Source organism: Papaver somniferum, chromosome 9, assembly GCF_003573695.1.
Source record: "Papaver somniferum cultivar HN1 chromosome 9, ASM357369v1, whole genome shotgun sequence".
In the NCBI taxonomy this organism is placed as follows: domain Eukaryota; kingdom Viridiplantae; phylum Streptophyta; class Magnoliopsida; order Ranunculales; family Papaveraceae; genus Papaver; species Papaver somniferum.
The window spans coordinates 31404297-31426153 of NC_039366.1; the positions used below are offsets into that span (position 1 = coordinate 31404297).

The 21857-nt window shown below is 40.8% G+C and overlaps 1 protein-coding gene across 2 annotated transcripts; it reads right to left on the bottom strand.

Moving 5' to 3' along the window:
• Positions 1 to 4496: 4496 nt before the first annotated feature.
• On the bottom strand, positions 4497 to 12368 carry LOC113312899 (phototropin-1-like). Of its 2 annotated transcripts, XM_026561631.1 has the most exons (22): positions 11671 to 12368; positions 9446 to 10187; positions 9145 to 9327; positions 8968 to 9059; positions 8579 to 8873; positions 8259 to 8487; positions 8097 to 8167; positions 7712 to 7818; positions 7459 to 7613; positions 7234 to 7293; positions 7067 to 7156; positions 6872 to 6948; positions 6694 to 6778; positions 6453 to 6533; positions 6245 to 6348; positions 6100 to 6149; positions 5911 to 6017; positions 5677 to 5799; positions 5512 to 5563; positions 5297 to 5409; positions 5021 to 5161; positions 4497 to 4915 (listed from the first exon to the last, which is right to left on the bottom strand). In XM_026561631.1, exons 2-22 carry the CDS (start codon positions 10183 to 10185, stop codon positions 4805 to 4807), a joined length of 3066 nt encoding a protein of 1021 aa, XP_026417416.1. In that variant the 5' UTR covers positions 10186 to 10187; positions 11671 to 12368; the 3' UTR covers positions 4497 to 4804. The 2 variants fall into 2 exon arrangements, with proteins under 2 accessions (XP_026417416.1, XP_026417415.1); XM_026561630.1 differs by lacking the exon at positions 11671 to 12368 and having other exon boundaries at positions 9446 to 10373.
• Between the last annotated feature and the right edge of the window lie 9489 nt (positions 12369 to 21857).

The window sequence follows — 21857 nt, forward strand, 5'->3', positions numbered from 1 at the left end:
TGTTGCACTAGCAAAATCAAGAGAAAACCACAAGGGCCAATGCAAGCCTATTGATGGGTGTGATGGGTGTTATATGAAGGGAAAAGAATATGCTGAAAGAGAAGATGAACCAATGAAGATTTTCCTTGACACCCCCATTCCAGACGATGTCTTCGAAGATATTTGAAAAATTCTTAAAGCATCCGTAATTGTTGAAAAGGGATGGAAATAGATTATGAGATCATCTTTAACCAAAGTTACTCAATTCCATGTTTTTTAGTATGTTTTAATTTAAAGTTTCAAATCCAATGTAATAGATTACTTAGGAATGAAATAAAAGAGCATTCGGAATGGATTTATAATTAATACCGGCATTGTAGTTTTATCCAAACCAATGCCAGTTTTATGGTATAACTATCAAAGTGTAAGAAAATCAGAATTCCGGCATACATTCAATAAATATTCCGATGCCAGTTTTCTGGAAAAACTAGCAAAGTGTAAGAAAAACACAGATTTCCGGCATAGATTTAATAAATATTTCAATGCCAGTACTGTCCAAATTCTATACATGAACTTGAACCCTTTCATCCTCCCTTTCCGGTATGGTTTTAGGAAAATATTTCAATGCCGGTACCATTGGCGACATAAAACTATAATCACTTTACCACGCCGGAAACAATCCCGGCGCTGTAGAACCTAAACGTTTCAATGCCGGCACCTCTGGTGTAAAGAAAACTTGCAAAGAAAACATTACACTAGAAATCTAAACATGTTCAACATAAACCAAACAACTGGATTGTGCTTAAATGTTCTTTATCCAGGTACCATAAACCAAAAGTAAACCAAACAACTAAAGAGTTAACCATGAGGTACAAACAAAAACAAGTTCGGAATTGTTCAAGACGTAACAACCACCATCCAAATAAAGAAACACAACTAAAGAGTTAATCACTTGGTCTTTTGATTCTTTTGGGCCGGTCTCTTCCTCTTTTCCCCGAACAAAGCTTTTGCACTTGGGTCTTCAATTCTATCAAGCTTTTCCTCGACTTCCTTCATTTCTTCAAGGGATAGCACCTCTCCTTCCTCGTACTTGCAACCAATCATCTTCTTCAACTTGCCAAGCAGACGCCGCTAGTTTCATACATCCAACACATAATTAGTATATATATGCTAATATAAGATTATGTGTACATTAGACGACTAAGCAATTAACAATACTTACTAGCAATCCAACAATTTTATTAAGTTGGGCCATCGTAGGTGGTGCCTCTGTAGGAGTTGGAACGGAAGGGTTTTTCTGGGGTGGAACTTGGACGTCATCCGGGCGCGCGGCATAAGGATGTGACCATTCCAGGTAACCATACATGTAGTCGACATCAACTTTATCACCGTTTTCCGCAATCTCCCACTTACTAATATCTACCAAACGACGTGGTTCCCTATCCCTCCAATGTGTTGGTTCAGGATTTGGGTCATGCTTTACCTGCAACTTTGTGGGAGTTGAAATGCACAGAGAAAGGTCAAGAACATAACCTTGAGGAGAGTCCGTCTCAAAATGTGATAATTTCTTATATCCAAGTTGCCGCATCACACGTCGAGGATCAGCCATAACGTATCCCTTTGGGTGGAACAACGACCCATTGTAAAATGCAACGTTACCAAATCTCAAAAGTTGGTGGTTTCCTCGAGCTTCCCTATAAGGGTCGAACAAAACATCTTTGGTACTCATTGCATCCAGAGCCAATCTCATATCGATCAGTCGGTGATTGTTACCGGGCTTCGGAATATTATTGAACTCGTATCTCTTGGCTTTAGGCTCCTCGGGCTCGTCAATGTGTGTGATCTTCAAGAAGGGGCACTCCTTGAACAATGTTGGGAAGTTTTTATAAGCCCACACCTATACCAATGTGGAATGATACATATAAGAATCAATAAATTTTGTTTCTAAGTTCATGATAAGGGTACATGCGAACAATATACATAAGAACATAAGTTTAAAAACAAAATTACTTGGAATAGAGTGAAACTCCCGACAAATTGGTTTGTTTTAGCTTTAGAGGCCCTTCTCATCTCCATCATCAAATGTGCCATTACCATGGTGCCCCAAGAATAGTTATAGACCTCATCCAACGGATCCAAGTATTGAAGGTAGTTTGCACTAACCCTGTTGCCACTAGTGTCAGGGAATACGTTTGTGCCCAAGATGTATAACAGGTACGCCACGACTGTATAACGAATTTGTGCAGGCTCCCATCCATCCTTGTCTTTTCTCTCCTCCGTGTTTTCAAAGGTCTTCTTAAGCATTGTCCTACTAGCCTTAGATACATAAAACCTTTCCACAGAAGTTTTGTAGTCCCAACCAAACAACTTGTTAGTCAGAGCGTGCAACTTCGACCATTCTAGGTCCGGACACTTATCTCCTTCTGCAATTGATTTGCTGGTAACACTCAAGCCTAGAATGTTCTGAGCATCTCCAGGGATCAAGGTCATCTCACCAAACGGGAAGTGCATGGTATCAGTTTCACCGTGATACCTTTCGACGAAGCAATTGACAGTCACAGTATCACACTTCACATAATTTTCAACCAAAGCATATATACCAGAATCCCTTACTATTGTTTTGACCTCTTCACATTCCGTAGACAAATCTCAACCATCCGCGGCTTGGTTTCGGCAAACACGCACAACCTTCTTATGATCCTACAATTAGGAGACAATACAATTAAGAAATTTTACATAAATACACAACAATAAATATGCATAAGATAAAAAATGCTTACATAGGTTTGATAGATAGTACGAGCCCACGAGTCCTTGTATCCAAATAAAATTTTCGGTTCCGGAGCTTCACCTCAAATTCTACCACGATCAAGTTCAGGTATCATGTCATCCTTATGAGGAAGGTACGAACCTTTAACTTTTACTTTGCCCTTGCCTTTTCCTTTGCCTTGTGTCGGTTGTTGACTTGGACCACCAACTTCGCTTTGGCTTGCTAATTGACTTGGATGAACCTCATTATCTTCCTCCTCACTTTCCTCTTCATCTTCCTCATCGTGCTCAAGTGTTCCAATAGGTTCATGGATTACGAGTCGACTATGGTCAGCACGACTCTCCCAAATTTTCCCTCTTGTATCAGCCCCCAAATGCTTCTTGCGACCTTGATCTTTCCCTCGAGGAGGTAGAGACTGAGGAGTATCAAGACCGTCCCTCCTTCTTCTCTTAGTGACAACATCTTTAGTTTTTCTTTTGTTAGCTTCCTTGGCTTTTGCGCTATATCATAAGCAAACGAAATGAATATAAGACAACTCACTTTCAGTTCCAATACCAGCATAGACTCACCCAAACCAAACCACGCCGGTACACAAAACGACATAGAAACTTAGCAAATAACACATGCCGTTACATAGTTCCGGCAGTGTACATTAACTATCGACAATGCCGGTAGTCATAGGTTTCATAGGTTGTTCCTGAATACCAAAAGATCACTATCGGCACCCTCGAAAAAATAAAATCCATGACGTAACAAGGTACCGGCATAATATGCAACCTAAAACCAAGGTACTGGTGATAAATTCATTGGTTTTCCTATAAGTTTTAAGTTCACTACCGGCATGCTCGAATAATTATAAAAGAATGTCGTAACCTAAAACCGACATCGTATTCAACCCAATTTCTATGCCGGTACATAACATTCAGTTTCAGGCGACTATGGGTTTGAAAACAGCATTGCATTCATACTAAAATCAAAGACGTAACTTAATACTGGCACTGCCTTCATTCTAGATCGAATGTCGTAACCCAATACCATCGTTTTATTCGTACTGTATTCAATGCCGGTACTCGCTGAAACTCAACTGTTTGAGTTAGGGTTCGCGATTCTAACCTAAACCCATTGCTATAAATCGATTTAAACACTCATAAAGTAGTTCAAAATCACTTACCTTCTCACAGAATCCATGTTTACGAGAGGTTGATTGTCCGAGTTCGATGCTTCTTCTTCTTCTTGCTCTTGAGCAATCAAAGCAAGCCTTTCTTGTAATTTTTGTTGAGCAATCAAATTTGACTTCAATTGGGCATTTGGTTTCTTTCGTGGAGGCATTCTTATGATTCAGGTAGGTTAATCGACGAAGAAATTTTTGAATCGACGAAGAACGGATGAAGAACGATGATGAAGATTTTTTTTTTTTTCAAAAACCTAACCCTAACCAAGTGTACCGATGAATATTTTTTTTATTCAAAAACCTAACCCTAACCGAGTGTGCCGGAACTGATGAAGAAATAGGGATATGAATTTGGTTTTTTGATTTTAAGTTTTAGTAGAAAGGGTATTATAGTCTTTTCATCATATTTTTAAATTAACCAAAGCGTATTTTAGTATTTTCATACCAAAAAAATCACCCCTTAACAGACACTACTGGTTAAGTAATTTATATCCCACTTAGTTTCAATATCCCCAATCGCGAGTTCTTTTTTATCTATTAAATCTTTTTAAAATAACTGCGGATGCATGAGATCAATAGACGCAAAGGAGAATTTATTTACTTTTAACCAAAAATTCAAGGTATCACACCAATGAAGATAAAAATTACAGAAGACAGAGCAATGTAAAAAACTACACACAATAACAATGTAAAGAAAAAGAAGAAAGCAAAATAACAATGAAAATTTCTGGCTTCACCGACTTGGAGGACAAAAGAAGCAAAATCAAAATAGTGAGACCAGACACACGGGTACTGGATGAAAGTGAACTACTTCTTGGTTCATCCATGTTTTAGATAGTTAAAATGGACCATTCAGTGCATTTGAAGTAGATCCCAGAATGCCTCTAAAAGATATTTGTTTGCAAATCCAAAAGTTGAGGATCAACAACTTTGATTTCCTTTTCAGCATCTTCGGTTGTCGTGATTGGTGTGGGAGTATCGAGATCAGGTGGGTTCTGAACATTAATATAACCACAAAACAAAACCAAGTATCAAGTTTAGGAATTGCTTTCCATACCATGTACAAAAATTCATTTAACTTAGAACTTCAAGTTTCTTACCGTGCAACGGACAAGAGCCCAATTGGCATCACGGAAAAATGGATGGTTCTTGATTTCGTTTGCACCTTCACGCGAACCCAATCTATTCTTGGGATCTCTATGCAATAAGCGATACATTAACTGCTTTGCGTGGAAACTTACCTGCACAAACATTGAAATCTAGTGTAAATGCTGCAGATTTTTGTGATCCGTAAATAAGTTACTGAAATTCCTTTCATGTTGGAATATGTGTACCAATGTGAGAAGAAAATAATCAACTGGGATAGAATGTCTCACCGGAATGCTTGATGGGAATTTAAGATCCTTGTGAAGAATGTTAGCAAATGTCTTTTGCCTCGTCTTTCCTCTGAATGGTGTATATCCATAGAGCATTTCATATAGAAGAATGCCTACAGAGGACGTAGTCGTGCAAGGAAAAGTTACAGAAAACATGTGCAGAAGAAATAAAAGTACTGAAAGTTAAGTATTATCTTCGGACCAAAAATTATTACCTAGAGCCCACCAATCAACTGCACTTGTATGACCAGCTCCAGTGATAATTTCCTGAAAAAAATATAAAATCGTCAGTATGATGAAGGTAATGGGTCAAGAGAAGTAAAATACAACTACTCGTTGGTTAACGTTGAATGAATTGAAATATTCAGATAAACACGAACCGGTGCTATGTATTCCTCGGTGCCAACAAAAGAATTCGAAGCTCGTATCGGTTCAGCCATAAAGATTGGAGGCAATTGTCCTTTGTTTTGCTTTTTCTTATCATTGTTACTTCGAATCAAAAGCTGCATTTAGTAGGTACTAATATTAGTTGATTCAATAACTATACAACCTACTTGAACAAGTACCATGTTTTATATCTATCGAAATTAATAAGAACTAGTTTATATAAACACCTCTGGCTTGCAAGAAGTCAAACACGAGAGATCAAAATCCGTTAATGCTACATGTCCATTGCCCTGGAGTAAGATATTTTCCGGTTTCAAATCCCTGTATATGATACCTGAAATTCAAAAACGGCATAAGAGATATGTTGATACTGTCACAAGAAATTTTGGTCAAATCAGGGATGATTAACATGTCACCTTGGCAGTGAAGGTATTCCAAAGCAATAACTACTTCCGTAGCGTAGAATCTGCCCAATATCGAAAGTTTGATGTTAGTTTCTTTTGTTAAGGGATTACAAGCAGCAACAAATCAGATAGATACAATCAGCAAGTAAAGCAATACCTTACTGCATCTTCCTTAAGGACCTTCGTTGGTTGTCTGTCTAAAAGTAGGAAAAGCTCACCGCCAGGGCAGTAATCAGTTATCAGACAAATATGTGTTTTAGTCTGAAAAAATCCAAAATGATATTAAACATGAGCACCAAGAAATTGCAAACAATTGTAAGTTTGTTATCTCAAAACATCCTACAGACACCATACTGACAGTCGACCTGAAAAGAGGCGTATAATGCAGGAAGAAAAGGGTGGTCCAGCAAATCGAGAATTTCTCTTTCTGCACAAGCCCTATGCACCTGCAATGCAGATACGAAAGAAATTAAGCAAAATAAAGGGAAGGCATAAATATGCAAACAAATGTCACCAAAATCTATCGTTTATATGTTTTACAAGCTATCTAATTTTCGGAAAAAGAACAAGAAACTCTATGTATATTAAGAAGCCATAGTTCAATACCTTGTTACGGTTGAGCATAATACCCTTATCCATAGCCTTCATCGCAAAGTATTCTCCAGTTCCAATCAATTCCACCAAATGAACACTGATACACAGTAGACGAGTATTTTTAGTTTTATAAAAACGTCATTGTACACCTATCATATTCATCATATTATGGGAATAAAAATCTACAAACCTTCCGGTGTCACCAGAGCCCAATGGTTTTACCGGCCTAAAATGATGTAAGCCAATTGATTCTCCAGTCTCCAGAATCTGAAGAAACAAAATTTGTGGAAGCAATCTAGTCAGTCTCGCAGATGCTGCTTCCAAGTTCCTGGTCTACAGTATCAACATAAAGTGGAAGATAGAACAATTTAAAGATCATGTATACCTTTCGAATAGCTTTCCATGATGAGCTCTCTCTCCTGTGAGGCTTCGGCAGAACAATCTTCGAATGATTCATCCATAGATCCTCCGGTTTCTGAGGATATCCAATAAAAAAAATGTGAGAATCCCAAACACTGGTTTCTTCTATTGGTTTTTTCTATGTAGACTTACCATGTTAGCATCCGGGAGTTCTCGCACAGCTTCATCAACATTTTCTGCTGTTTCTTTCACCTGACCAAAAACACAACCGGCAATACATTCTCACAACCACCAACAATATTCAAATAACCAACCGAATTGAAAATTTGGATGCATCCATCTAATCTATTTGTGTTGTTTCTAAAATTGCAAACTACGGATTTCAAATGAGAATGTCTGGAAAAAGTAGATACGTACCACTTTTGCACTTTCCTTTGCGGTAGACTCTGGGATACAATTGGCAAGTGGCTCAACATGTTCACTCCCATCAAGTTGGACTCCAATAAAATACTGCACTTCTCCCTTTTGGTCTCTCATAGGCTGCAAATGAAACAAATTCCAAAACTTTTTCCCTGCATGAATTGGAACATTTTTACACCGAATTAGTAAAAAAAATTTGAGACCAAGACTAAATGATATGGCTGAAAATTGAAAAATAAAAACTCAGTACCAGTTTTGGTGTAGTTGATAAGCTGTACAGTAACATCTGTTTGGGTATCAATAGCATTTCTGATCTTTTTGACTGTCGCCATATCAGTTTCAGGACCTTGAAGAAACCTGTTGATTTAGGCATGATCACAGTGTATTTCAACGCAATTAGTTGTTGCACTTGATCTTTTTCGAAAAATAAATAAATTGAATCGAGAAAATATGTCAAGAAATTTTAAACTTTTTTTTTTTGCAATTTGAGGACACGGCATGTCCTTCCCGCCGTCCACGGCACGTGGGTGGTTAGAGATGTCTCCACGTCAGAAAAGGATTACACGTGGTTCATAAACCGTTACCGAATTTCTTAGGCGGGTGTTATTAAACGACAGGTTTTAGTTAAGGGTTACCTGCAGTTTCTGCCCAAGATTTCTTCACGGCTATACTCAGTGAGCTCTAAGAAACTGTCTGAAGCGAAAATCTGAAACATTTCCGAAACCAATTTATCAGAAACTAAGGAATGACACTGAATTATTAAGGACGATTAAGTAAACTTTCGAATGGAAACATACAATGGGATTATCGGGCAATCTAGGATCAGTGATGACGAAGTTTTTCTCTATACGTTCAAGTGTTGTCGCGAGATCAATACCCTTCCTCATTTCCTTCTTTCTCACTTTATCATCCATACTCTCAGGTCTTCCATCGTAATCAGCATCATCTTCACTATCATCCTCTTCCTCCAATGCAAATGCCATATTCCCATTTTCTTCGGCATTTGAGTGTCCTTTTCCCTTGAACCTATAAACAAAAATGAAAATGGTGAGCCCTGGTAATCAATCTTGTGCGCTTCGATGTCTATAAAGTATTTGTCTAGGAAAATGTTGAGTACCCCATGAAAGAACGTAATCCGGACTTTCTTGGCTTCTTTTCAGGAATTTCACTTATTCGTTGCATTGAATTTCGCATATTGCCATGTGAATTACGTCTATGAGGTGCTACATTTTCAGAGTTTCTTCTTCCTGGAGGATTGAGAGCTTCTGATGATCTAGGTCGTCCATTTGCACCAATACCACCGCCTTCTGATTTCCTGAATGGTCTGTTTGTTGATTCAGAAAGTGCGCGTGGGTCTTTAACAGCTAGTACTAATTCTGTCACTGAACTTGTTGCTGATTCCCGCTGTCTAGCTGCAAAATCAATTATCCAACAACACTTACGTCATCTTATTCTAAATCTCTAGCTAATGCTGCTCGAAAACAAATTGAACGGAAACTAAAGTACCGTCATATTTGATCAATGATTCAGGCAATCCATTGGGTCGAACCGTCTTCTCTTTCGCTCCTTCAGTGTGTTTGCTGACTTCCACTTGCATTCTGTTGAGAACGTAACTATTCGATTATTTATCGTCTGTAAAGAATTCACTGTGTTTCTTTGAATTAACAAGCTCGGTTCACTCACCCAATGAACTTGAGAACTTTGCCATCGTCGTCTTTGATAGGAGCAATTGTAAGTAGATTCCAAAATGGGGATCCATCCTTCTTGTAATTCATCAATCTTCCACAGTAAGTGTTTCCAGCTTCTAGTGCCTCTCTTATCTTCATTACATCCTGTGGATCCGTTCCTGCGCCTTGCATAAATCGACTGCATCGTGTAACAATTGTAGTTCAGGGATGTGATTTTTGAAGCCAAATTAGAAAATTCATTGAAATTTGAGAAAGTGGCAAAGGGACAGTTATGGCATTTAAAGAGAGATGCATACCAGTTTCTGCCAATGACTTCTCTGGAGGTATACCCGGTCATCTTAAAGAAACCAGCACTTGCATACAGTATAGGATAATCAGGTTTGGTGGCATCAGAAACCACAAACGTCTGTTGAAAAGTTGATAAAGCATCTTTTAGATCCTCAGAAACTCTTGGCATTCCTCTCCCGACACCTCCGTCGGAATCCTCGGAATTCGTAGAGTTTTTCCTGGACGATGGTAGTCTTTCTCCACCTGAAGTTCTGACTCCAACACCTTGTGGTTTACCCGTCTCATCGTCAGTTTTTAATACTAATCCCCATTCTGCTGCTCTTTGTGCAGCTGCACCAGTTTCCTTGCTCAAAGGAACATCTTTTTCTGTGTTTTTCTGACTGTGATCACTATCTGGAACTGTTTTTTTGGTGGAAGATATGGTTTTTTCGATTAGCGGTGGTAATGTCAGCTGCGGTGGTGTTGGATTTTTGAGAGCCATCCAAGAAGTACTTTCATCTGTTTTAGTACTGCTTGATTTTGACAATTGATTCTTACTATCCGCTGCATCCTTGCCAGGTACAGGATTATTATTAGTACCCTGTGTTGCTCCCCAATTTTGCAAGGCCGGATTTGGACGGGACGTCGGTGCAGCGCTGGTAGTCGTTTTGGAAGGGGGAGTGCTAGATGGATTGAAGACTTCCAGCGAGTCGCGAGAGTCCCTGCGGTAAGATTGTTTTCCGGCCGATTGACTCTCAAATGGATCCATCTCTGCATTCATCAACACAAAACTTAGAATCTTGTACTTCAGACGAATCGATTCATATTATTCAGGTGCTGCTTTATGACTACACTTGCAGTGTCAAAGACAATGCATGTGTGACAAACAAAAACCAGAACTGATTAGTCTTATCATTGGGCTGATTAAAGCAGTAATGATGAGGTTAGGTTTTTCTTTTTAACTGGAATTAGGTCCAGCAAAATGAACAGAAACCATATGAAATATGACTAGACTGTAGTTATGGCATTTTGACAAACGCCACCACAATTTTCAGAACCCCACCGTGCGTAAGAGGTGATAGCCACCAGTAACAACTAAATTCCATTCCATTGATGATTTAGATAGAGAAAGAGGGGTCAGTCAGTCAGTGTCTACTAAAGACACTGGGGTCATTTCTAGGGGGCACATACTTTTTCTCGAAGGACATTGATTTTTTGCCTATCAGAATTCAGACATATGAAAATTTTGCACCATTCTTAAAGTGGTTGGTTTTCAGAAGTATGGCCGAATAGGGGTCATTCATTCAATGACATGTTACATGCATATACATACAGTCCCACAAAAATCTAGTGGGTGTCAAGTTTGAGATGGAAATTGCTTTCATCTATTATTGACCTTGGATTTCATAACTAAAAAATATCAGAATATATGATTAATTTAGGGTCTCTAGTTAGCCACAAATGCATCAGTTTCTCATACCAACTGAGAAATTTCATAGTGACGCGGCAGTTTTCGAGGCCTGTATTAAAATGCAAGTTGTTTATACATGTGTAGCATTCACAGCCAAGATTCAAAATTGTCTCGAAAGATAAAGATTTCTCTCAGTAAGTGTAGCATAATTCATTACGTTATCACGTTATGATTACGAAAGAATAAATATGTAATTGTCATAGACTCAGAGTGTTTTCATTTTCGGTTCTCTCCATAAGTTTTGCATTTTAGTCCGAAAACAACTGATTTTGGAAAACAAAAATAATTTTTGATTTTCTTTTTGTTTTTGTTCCAAGGCTGTGTCACTATCAATTGAGAAAATGAGACCACGTCGGTACATATATAGGGTGCGCTATAGGGTATCGTAACGGAATCTCTAAACAGGATTTTCACATAGTCCTAACTCCGTAACGGAATATTATAGTTAGCACCACTATGAGGCAGTGGCCCTAACTAGCACGATACGAAGATAAATATCCCATGAAATTTCATCAACAAGTAGTAATTGATTGTGTAAAGGTGATCGATCGAACTGTAAACCACTGCCGGAAATTTTAAGGCCACTACATTTTCTGATCAGCCACATTATTAGTAGTTGCTAAAAAATATGTCACACTGTTATTTTTTCCATCCATTAATTCTTAATTAACTAGAATGAATTACTAAAAAAAAATTAGTGAACTAGAATTACTAGAAAGTACCTGGAATTCTGGAGGGAAACAAATAAGAACAAAGTTAAAAGAAGAATGGATATATGATCACCTGATGGAGAGATTAGAAACGGTTCTCAGCTGTACGTGTTCTTGATTTTCTCTTTCAGTTGTTGTCTGTTCAGTTAACCAACCAACTTGTAGGACTAGTTAAGGAGGAGAGAGTACTTGATAATGATGATGAAGAGGAAATGGTGCTGTTGCTGTGGCTGCTGCTGTGTCTGCTTTAATGGCGAAAAGTTTAAGAGAGATAACTAGAGAGAATGATTGAAGAACGACATCGATGAGGATCCCATCCCTGTACACTCAATATTCACATGGCACATCTCTCTTTCCTACTAAGCAAATTTGATCAATCAATCATACGTATTATCATCGATCTCTCCACCGATTTCTCTTTTGATTTTATATCAATCCTGCCTGTATCACGATTAACCCTTCATCATCAATTTCTAACTCAAGGTTCGATGCAAGTCCCACCTCTGTCAGTATTGCTACCCTCTGTGTGTGCGTGTGACCAGATGATCACTTCAATAATTCACTTGGATGATGGATAGATAGTAGTAGTTGGTATTGTTCTCTTTTTAGCTGATCAGTAGCTCTTGGTCCGTTTCAGAGTAACTTATACTCTATGGGAGTATTCTCTAAGGTTTGAGTGATTTTAGCTGTCAACTGTAAGTAAAAATCAAATTGCACAGAGAGAGACTTTAGCTAGCTAGTCCCCACCAAGCAGTTGTTCCAGACAAATGCTTCTGATATCTCCATGTCTTGTATGTTTTTATCTGTTTTTATGTTTTCAGTGCATTATGTGTGCTTATCTCATATTTTTCATTTATATTTCCCTTTTAAGTCCTTCAAAACCTACTGCAGTTATTCAGTAATCCTTATTTTATGCCTTTCATGCACGATCGTGCTTGGCTCGTGAATTGCTTGTAGTCTAGCGTGCCTGGCCACTAGATACCATAGATCTTGGGGACGGAGACTCTGTTGGGGTGAATACCATGATTTTAGAGTTTAGGATCCAAAATGAAAAATACCATGCAGATTACTCGTGCATTTTCAATTCAATCCAATCCACGTTTGAACACATATCTACCACGTACAAATTTTTCTTATACAAATTGTGATTACTGGAAATCCAGCAACGCACCCAAATGGAGAATATGCAAGATCTAAGACATAATAAACACTAGAACTTAAACTTATTTATTAATCTCAAATGAAATACAAGTTACACTCGCGGGTTACAAGGAAACCCTAATCCCTTCTCCCAGCCTATGAATTACAAGGAAACCCTGGCTCTCTCTCTCCTATGCTAGACCTTTCCCCCTCCAAAAGATCTCCCCCTCTTTACATTGTCCAAAGGTCTCTATTTATAGGCCTAAGCAACCTTAGTGGCATACAACTCATATCATCTCGCCGAGGTTACTTTATGCTTCGCCCGGAGCATATTCCATAAAGATTTTCCCCACATATCGCTGACTTCACGTGGTCTTGTCGGGACACCTGTCCTTTTTCTTGCGCCCTACTGCTCCTATTTCGTGGCTTATCTTCTTCGCCAAGTAATCTTTTCGTGACTTCTCCTTAGTATCTTGATGGTCCTTCTACTTTATTGGGGTGGAGAGTTATCTCGCGCTTGGGATTTGTATTTCGCCTTCTAATGTTAACTGATTTGACAGGTCACTGACACAGATCTTTGACTAGGATTTCCTTACCTTACTTGGTATGACACGTGGCAATCCTATTTCGTGTACCTACATTTTGCCTTTTCTTATTCTGTCCAAGTTGCTGTGAGGATGAAATAAGAATCGTTTCAGTTTCCTTAACCGTCACGTTCTCCATACCCATAATTCCACGTGGCCACGTTCCCTGGGTAACCGTCCGTCATCGGTCACCTTTACTTCGATCATGCCGCTTCCCGATTTTACCGGTCCCTTCTTCTTGCTATAAATACACTTCTCCACCCTTACTTGAATTTCTTTTCAGCCTCTTCCAATCTCTGCTCTTTACTTGTTTGATCTCTGCTATTTTTACCTTATTTTCCCGAAATCTTCTACTTTCTTCATCACCATGTCTCCTAAAGGTGTTTCTGCATCTGCTTCACTTAAAACTCTCGAGGAATTTCAAGCCGAGCTCCATGAGTTAGGTTTAACCTTAACTCCAGCTGTTGATTCTTCCCCAGATCCCGCTGTTCTTGCTACCCAAGAGATGAAACTGAACTACCGATGGCTTGGTTCAGACACTTGGTCTGCTGATAAGGTGATAATCTCTCTAGGTCAGTTAAGAGCGGGACTATCTTTCCCCTTGTATGATCCTTCAAACCCCATTTTCTTGGAGATTCTCGGTAGCTGCAGTGCGGGGTTTTCCAGCTTACTGGTAATGCGATTCGGATCGCCAACGAGTTCAAAGTCCGTTCTCGCGATGGTATCTCGCAACTCCCTTCTTCAGCGGACGAATTTGATTCCTTGGATTTCAACATAGACTCTTTCATGGACAACTATTCAGCTGTGTTTACAAGTACCAGGGAGCATCAGGAGTGGGGTCTTGAGCTTGTTAGGAAGGTGATTTCTCCCCCCCTTAAGGATTTTCTACTGGATGTGGATTCCCAACTTCGTCTCTCTGTTGATGACTGGGCGAAGTTTCCTTTAGTAGTTGGCGGTCCCTTCGTCTGGGGTTACGACGAAAAGGGCTTTCCTCGCAATGGTCCCCTTCCCAGATATTGTTACCTCGCGGGATGTGAACCCTGGAAACTTCGCTGGACTGTTCCTAGCGAGGTATGATTTTTCCTACTGCGATTTGTATCATTTGGAACTATCAATTGTACTTATGTTTCTCAATTCGTTTTAGTATGTGATGCATGCTGCTGGACTTGTCAAGGCGCGACAGGATAAGAAAGTGGTTGCTAAGAAGACTCCCTCTGAACAGGTATCATTTTCGTCTGTTGTTAGCGATTTTGTAATAATTATCCATCCTGACGTCACGCCTCTTCGCAGGGCGAACTACCCACTTCTGGGGTACCCAAGGGTCACAAGAAACGTTCTCATCCTACTCCTCCTCCTTCTTCTCAGGTACCATCCTTATCGCCTTTTATTTGTAAATTTTAGCCTTTTTGGTTTTTAACTTTTGACTTCGCAGACAAGTGCTCCTCCGTCTGGTGCATCCAAGAGGCCGCGAAAGACCCTGGATGTGGATGCCTTAACTGCAATACAACCCTCCACTCTCCTTGGTCGTCCCGTTCGCACTAAGCAACCGTCCCCTTCAGTTAGTGCTCCTTCTCCTCCGGAAGAAGCTGATTCTGCTACCCGTCCCAAGGTCGCCGATTCCCCTGTTCATCCAAGAGTTGAACATCCTAAGAGTTCTTCGGAGGTACCTCCCTCTGGTGAGAAGAGAAAGCAACCTGTCCGGCCTGTAATGTCAAATCCTCTCTTCGAACCTGACATGCAATTCGTTCGAGGTATCTACCACAAGGCTCAAGAAGATCCGGCTATGAGATCTCGTGCTTTGGAGTCTTTGTCCGCCTTTGTTTCTGACGACTTCCTCTCCCAAGACTCGTCTGTGCTTTTGAGTGCTTCAATGAATCTGTCACTCCAACAGTACTCTGCCTTGATGAACCATATGATTTCTTTGTGCCTTTTCTGTCATGTTTCCTTTTCGTCTCCGAGTTCAAGTTTGCTTCGCAGGAAGTCTACCGTCACATGGCCACCCTCGTGGAAATTCGACTTGTTCGTGAGATGGCTAAAAAGGATGAAACTAAATTCAAAGCTTTATCGGAGGACCTTCAGAAAGAAAAAGATCATTCCCGCAAGCAAGGCCAAAAGATAGATAAGCTTTTGAGTAATTTCTTTTTTCTTGGACGTCCCTCTATTTTTTTTGCCTTTGCTTCCATTATTTTTTTATTTTATGCTTCGTCAAGCTCGATGCATGCAACGTCAAATGAGCTCCGACGAAGCTTCCGCCTCGCTGGAAGATATTCGCGCTGAGATGGTGAACCTTACAACTCAAAAAGATATTTATGTTTATGAGAACTCCATCCTTAATGAAAAGGCTGAGACCCTTTGCTTGCAAGTGGACCGTCTGTCAGTTGAATGCTCCCATAACGAGGAACTGAACCTCCACCTCCACAATGACAACCTGCGCCTTAAGTCAGAGCTTCATTGGGTCTCTAATTCTCTTACTACCTCGCGGAGCCTCCATTCTTCGTCGATGGACAACTATAAGAAACTGGAGGAAGATTACGATCGAGTGACCAAAAGCAAAACCGAGCTCGCAGCTACTCTTCGTAGGTCTCAGAACACTGTGGATGGTCTAAACGAAGAGGTTGATTGTTTGAAGAAAAAGGTGGAACTCTTGCAATCTAAATTAGCCACTTCCTCTCGTCCAAAACCTGCGAAATCCTCTCCTCCGATCAAGCTTACAAGTCTCCGTGGAAAAGGCGCTCTCGCCATTCAGTCTGACAAGAGTACTTTGAAATCCTCTCATGGTGAAGGTTGGGATAGAATGTATCATGAGTTATGTGTTCAACTTGAAGATTCCAATCTCAAAATCGCCAAGCTCGACCATCTATACTCTGATGTTCAGAGTACTTTAAATACTAATATCCTTCAAGCGGAAGGTAGTTTTTAGGTGTATTATTATATTTGTTTGACCCGGCTTACTTCCTTGTTTCTAATGTAGTTTCTCTTATCTTCGCAGAATCAGATGAGCGTTATAAGAGTCAGGTCCTTCGTATCACTAGGGAGAGAGATGAAGCTCGTGGTGACGTTTCTCGTCTTAATGAGGAGATTGAGAGTCTAAATGATAATATGGACGAGATCATCGATTCTTCCAAGAAGGTAGCCAAGACGGCCCGCAAGAATACTCAGAGCTATTTGGTTCCACTCTTCTGTGATTATTGCGCTGAGCATGGAATTCCTCCTCCTTATTTTCCTTTGAAGATTTTTTCTGATGATGAGAAGCCTTAGGATGAAGCTGCTGATCCTACCAACGAGGAATTGTCTCTTGATGACGACGAGGAACCAAAAGTTGACGCCGCGAAGGACAACGAGGGGTCCAAGGGAAAATAACGGCTGCCCGGTTGATAAAGCATAGATGAACGATCGCACCAACTCCTTTTCCGAGATTCTTCCCTTCAATTCTTTGCATACTGCTTCCCATCTTGCGACGAGACTTCGCAAGCTCTCATGCTCCTTTTTACTTAACGAGAAAAGCGCCGCTATTTCTGGCTTGCACGGTTCATTCCTTGAGCATTTGTTTACCATTTGCAAATCACTTTCTCTCCTTTCCTTGGGGATATGGTTTCTTCCTCGAGTATTTGCTATTGATTGTTGCATTTGATACTCCCTTTCTCTGAATTCTCTTCTGCTGCTTTCTATGGCCTTCTTCAAGTCTTCTCGCTCCCTTTGCTCACCTCGTCCCAGGCCTTCTCTTTTTCGCGTGTAATGTCTTTCTTTAGTTCGTGCTTCTCCCATAGCATATCTCTCCTCCTGCATATTACTATCTGCCTGCTTCCTTTTTAAATGATTATTTCTGATGATCAACTTCTCATTTTCCCTTTCTAACCTTATTCGTTCCCTGACCAGATCTTCTTTCCTTCGCCTCTCTTAGTAAAGTTCTTCCTTTAACCGGGCCATTTCCTCGTCTTCGCGACTTTCTTTCAATTTATTCTGTGAATTTTTTATTTCAACGCTTTCCTCGGCCTCTTGTCCCTGTGCCTTTTTTCCTCTTGACCGTTTCATCTTCCCTCCTTATCGTGGAATTTTCTTCTCCTTTTTCGTGGGAGTTTCCTTTTTATTCTTTGTCATTTCATTTCCTTCAGCAACCTTCCCCTTCTTGGCCTTTCCACCTTGTTTTTGATTGACCTGGCCTCCTTCCTCTGGAATTGCGTTATTATCTTCCTCGATACGAATTTTTGCTTCATTGGTTTCCTCTTCATCCTCCTGCGTTCCGCTCATCTCTTTGCTAGACTCTATCGTAAACACCATCAGCCGTTCGGCTCTTCTTTCTTCGTTGACTTTCTTCCTTTGTTCCATCTTCTTTCTTAACTTCTCCTCGTAGTTATGCACGTCTTTTGTTATACATTCTTTTGCGTCTCTCAGATCTCCTCTTATCTCGCCGATTCCACTTGGCATTGGGAACCGGATCGCCTGGTGATATGTCGACGCAACTCCCTTTATACCATGTATCCAAGACCGCCCTATGAAGGAGAATCGACAACTACGACACAGACTGTGACCTTCATCTCTAGTTCGCCAGCGAGAATTTTCACAGTCAGTTCCCCCTTCGGCTTAGACGTTACCCCATTGAACCCATATATGTTATATGTAGAAGGTACAAGATCCGAGTCCTTGTATCCCATGGTCCTAAAGGTATGGTAAAAGAGGATATCAACTGAACTCCCAGTATCAACTAAGATTCTGTCTATTGCCCAAATTCTCCTTTCCTCAGCTTGCTATTCCTCCCATCTGGAATATTTTCCGAATCCCAAGGTCACGACTAGAGGATTTGTGTGCGAAATTTTCCCCATCAGGTGCATACTTCGCCGAGAAGGTTATCTCCCACTTCTGCCATTCCTCTAGCGGTTCTTTCATCATGACGTTGAATATTTCGTTTCCATCGAAATCCCTCTTGTGTACTCTTTTAAGCACATTGTCATGAAAGTCTTGGAGACTTCTTGCCGCGTGAATTATCGAATTACAATTTAATTGTTGCTTTCCTCGGTCTATCTCGATCCGGTATATTGGCTGATTCCCACGAGGTGGTGGGGGTGGCATATAACCCTCTAGGAAATGCGCGAGTTTCCCTTGGTCTATCAAGTGAAGTATAATTCGCCGAACGTTCCTGCAATCACCTGTTTTGTGTCCATGGAAGCGATGATACTTACAAAATTCATGACTTCGAGACCTTGGTGGGGGCTCTCTTCCGAAATTTGGTGGGGGGGGGGGATTTCCTCTGTCAGCACTATTGCCTCCCACACTTTTTCCACAGTTGTATTAAGTCGTGGGAGTTTCACATCTTCAAAGATTGGTCCATTGGGCCTCCTTTCCCCGTATCTGGGTCCCTGATTATTCCTAGGTTGGTATCTCGTATTATAGCTTCGTGGCTCATGATTTCTTCGTTTTGACTCCTCATACCTCTGTTGATCAATCCACTCCTGATCTCCACTCGAGACGGCCACAAGCTTCGTTGGGACGGGAAATGATGGCTCTCCCTTTCCTCGCCCGAGTTTATCCTCTACTGTGTGCACCGTCCTTGGTAATAGCCTAGAATTCCCTTCTTTCGCTGGGGCCAACGTCATTTCGCTGACCTACCTCTGCTTTTCCTCCAACGCTATGTATTCCTCCTGGTACTCCCTCATCTCATTCATCGTTATCGAGTTTCGAATAATGAATATCTGTGTGTACAGCAGGTCCGTTGGGATCAAAGCATTCACGAAGGCTAGGATGAAGTTTCGTTCATCAACTCTCCCGGCTAACTCGTTGCACACTGTTCTCCATCTCGTGACCAACCCCCGCAAGCTTTCTGTTGGCCTTCTCCTCAAGTTGAACGATGTTTTTATCCCTGGTCTTAACAAGTTGTTGCTTATGTACGTCGTCAAGAATATCCTCTGCAAATCTTTGAATGATGATATTGACTTTTCCGGGAGTCCATCAAACCAGGCTAATGCCTCCACTGTTAAGCTCGCGGAGAAATATCGACAAAGTACTGCGTCATTTCGTTCCCATTACATCAATGAAAGGGTATATTGCTTCAAATGTTGCACTGCACTTTCCGATCCACTAAATATGGTTGCAAGTGTTGGTAATACGCATTTCTCCGGGATGTCCGCATGCATGATCTCATAGGTGAATGGAGATTTATCTGCTTCCTCTATTGCTTCTGCTTACTGTACTCTTCCACCTCTCCGTGAGTTATTAATTAAATCCCTCATGTACCTTAACTCGTTCAGGACTTCTTGGTTTAAGTTTCCTCCATCCTCCTCATGGTGACGTCCTCTCATCACGCTAAGCCTCTCTTCGCCTGGTCGTCGCCTTTCCTCCTCGTCTCGGATAAGGTTCGCCCGACGTTGCAGCTCGTCTTCCTTCCTCTGTTCCTCCTCATGTCTCCGCCTCTGATATTCCAATTGTGAGATCTCCAGTGCTCTTCTCAAGTCTCTTTCTTCGTCTTCATTCATTCGTCGTCTTCTTCTTCGTCCTCCTTCATCGTCCTCCTTCATCTTCCTCGTGGTCATATCTTCTTCGCCGCAGTTCATCTTCCTCCGAATATACAGTGTTTCCTTCCGAATCTATGGCATTCATCTCCACGTTTTCATTAAGTTGCCGGTTTTGTTTCCTCAACCTAGCATTATGCCTTTCCAACTGCACCTGTTGTTCCGCCAAGTCCTGGTCCCGTTCTCGTTCACGATGGAGCGTCTCCCTTATATGGTCCAACGTCATGTTTTCTTCTCCGATATTCTCTTCCATATCCTCGCGATTCATCTTCTCCTCGACAACGGTGTCTGTATCGGATGTGTGCACTGAACCTTCCCTGAGGCCATCTTCCTCCTTCTGCCGCTGGTTCTCTTCTCGTCTGCTTCCTACAGCTGATGTTCCGGCCGGTTCCATCCTTCCTCTCCTCGCCTCTATACGTTTGCTTCTTCTTGTTGCTATCACATGCCTTGCTCGATATGGTGTCCTGGCCATCTAACAATCTTCAACGATCTTTCTTTGCTCTTCACGCGAAATTCCAAGATCTCTTCCTATTCTATGTCCCTAACCTTGTCTACGAATGTAAAAACTCAAGGTCTACAACATTAACTTCAAACAACTCGCCAGATCTATAATCTCTGCAATCTCTAAGACAACTTCTTTCCTTTTCTAACTCTTAGATGAGGATAAATCCCCAATCTAAGTTCCCTGTTTCTGGACGCCAAAATGTGATTACTGGAAATCCAGTAACACACCCAAATGGAAAATATGCAAGATCTAAGACATAATAAACACTAGAACTTAAACTTATTTATTAATTTCAAGCGAAATACAAGTTACACTCGCGGGTTACAAGGAAAACCTAATCCCTTCTACCAGCCTATGAATTACAAGGAAACCCTGTCTCTCTCTCTCTCTCCTATGCTAGATCTTTCCCCCTCCAAAATATCTCCCCTTCTTTACATTGTCCAAAGGTCTCTATTTATAGGCCTAAGCAACCTTAGTGGCATACAACTCATATCATCTCACCGAGGTTACTTTATGCTTCGCCCGGAGCATATTCCATAAAGTTTTCCCCCACCTTTCGCTGACTTTACGTGGTCTTGTCGGAACACCTGTCCTTTTTCTTGCGCTTTACTGCTCCTACTTCACTTATCTTCTTCGCCAAGTAATCTTTTCGTGACTTCGCCTTATGGTTCTTCTACTTTATTCGGGGTGGAGAGTTATCTCGCGCTTGGGATTTGTATTTCGCCTTCTGATGTTGACTGATTTGACAGGTCACTGACACAGATTTTTGACTAGGATTTCCTTACCTTACTTGGTATGACACGTGGCAATCCTATTTCGTTTACCTACACAAATAGTGTCCTGTCTTTGACCATCATTTCTGCTTGGTCATTTACATATATATATATACGAGTTCTTGTTAAATTCTGTGGTTCTGGTTTTGTGTCCATTAAAACGCACACGTACATGAGTGTTGATTTTCTTTTTTGCTTCCAAGAGAAGAGCTGATGGTGTGGAAGTGGAAATCTGATTAATAAAGACTCAACGAACGACTGATCAACGTGGTCCAGATATTGTCGCTGTATATAGACAGGGTTGGGGACCTTGAGGTTGAACCATGTGGGTTGGATGCTGACCTATCGGTGGCTCCGTGCTCAAGCTAGGCTGGGCAACAATATGTTTAGAAATTAGTATTGCAGGAATATATTAAAGCACGTATAGATAGCATTTATTTCTCAGCACCCCGAAGGGGGTTGTTGTGCATGTTCACTATTTATTTCGTGGGGATGGATTTCAGACACTCGTTTGGTATGTGTCGTACACCAATCACTGAAACTAAATTCAATTAAGTGTTTGTTGATTTCTGTGTAGGATTATAATATCGATGAAATTTCTATTTGACCGATCAACAGGAAAAAAAAGAAAAAAGTCGATGAAATTTTCATTTAGAGGGATGTTGCAAGTGCCTTTTTAGCGCAATTTGTAAAAGTTGCCGATGGCGGAGCTTGAAGGTAAAAGAGGCAAAAATAATTTCGGTTTAGTGGAGGCA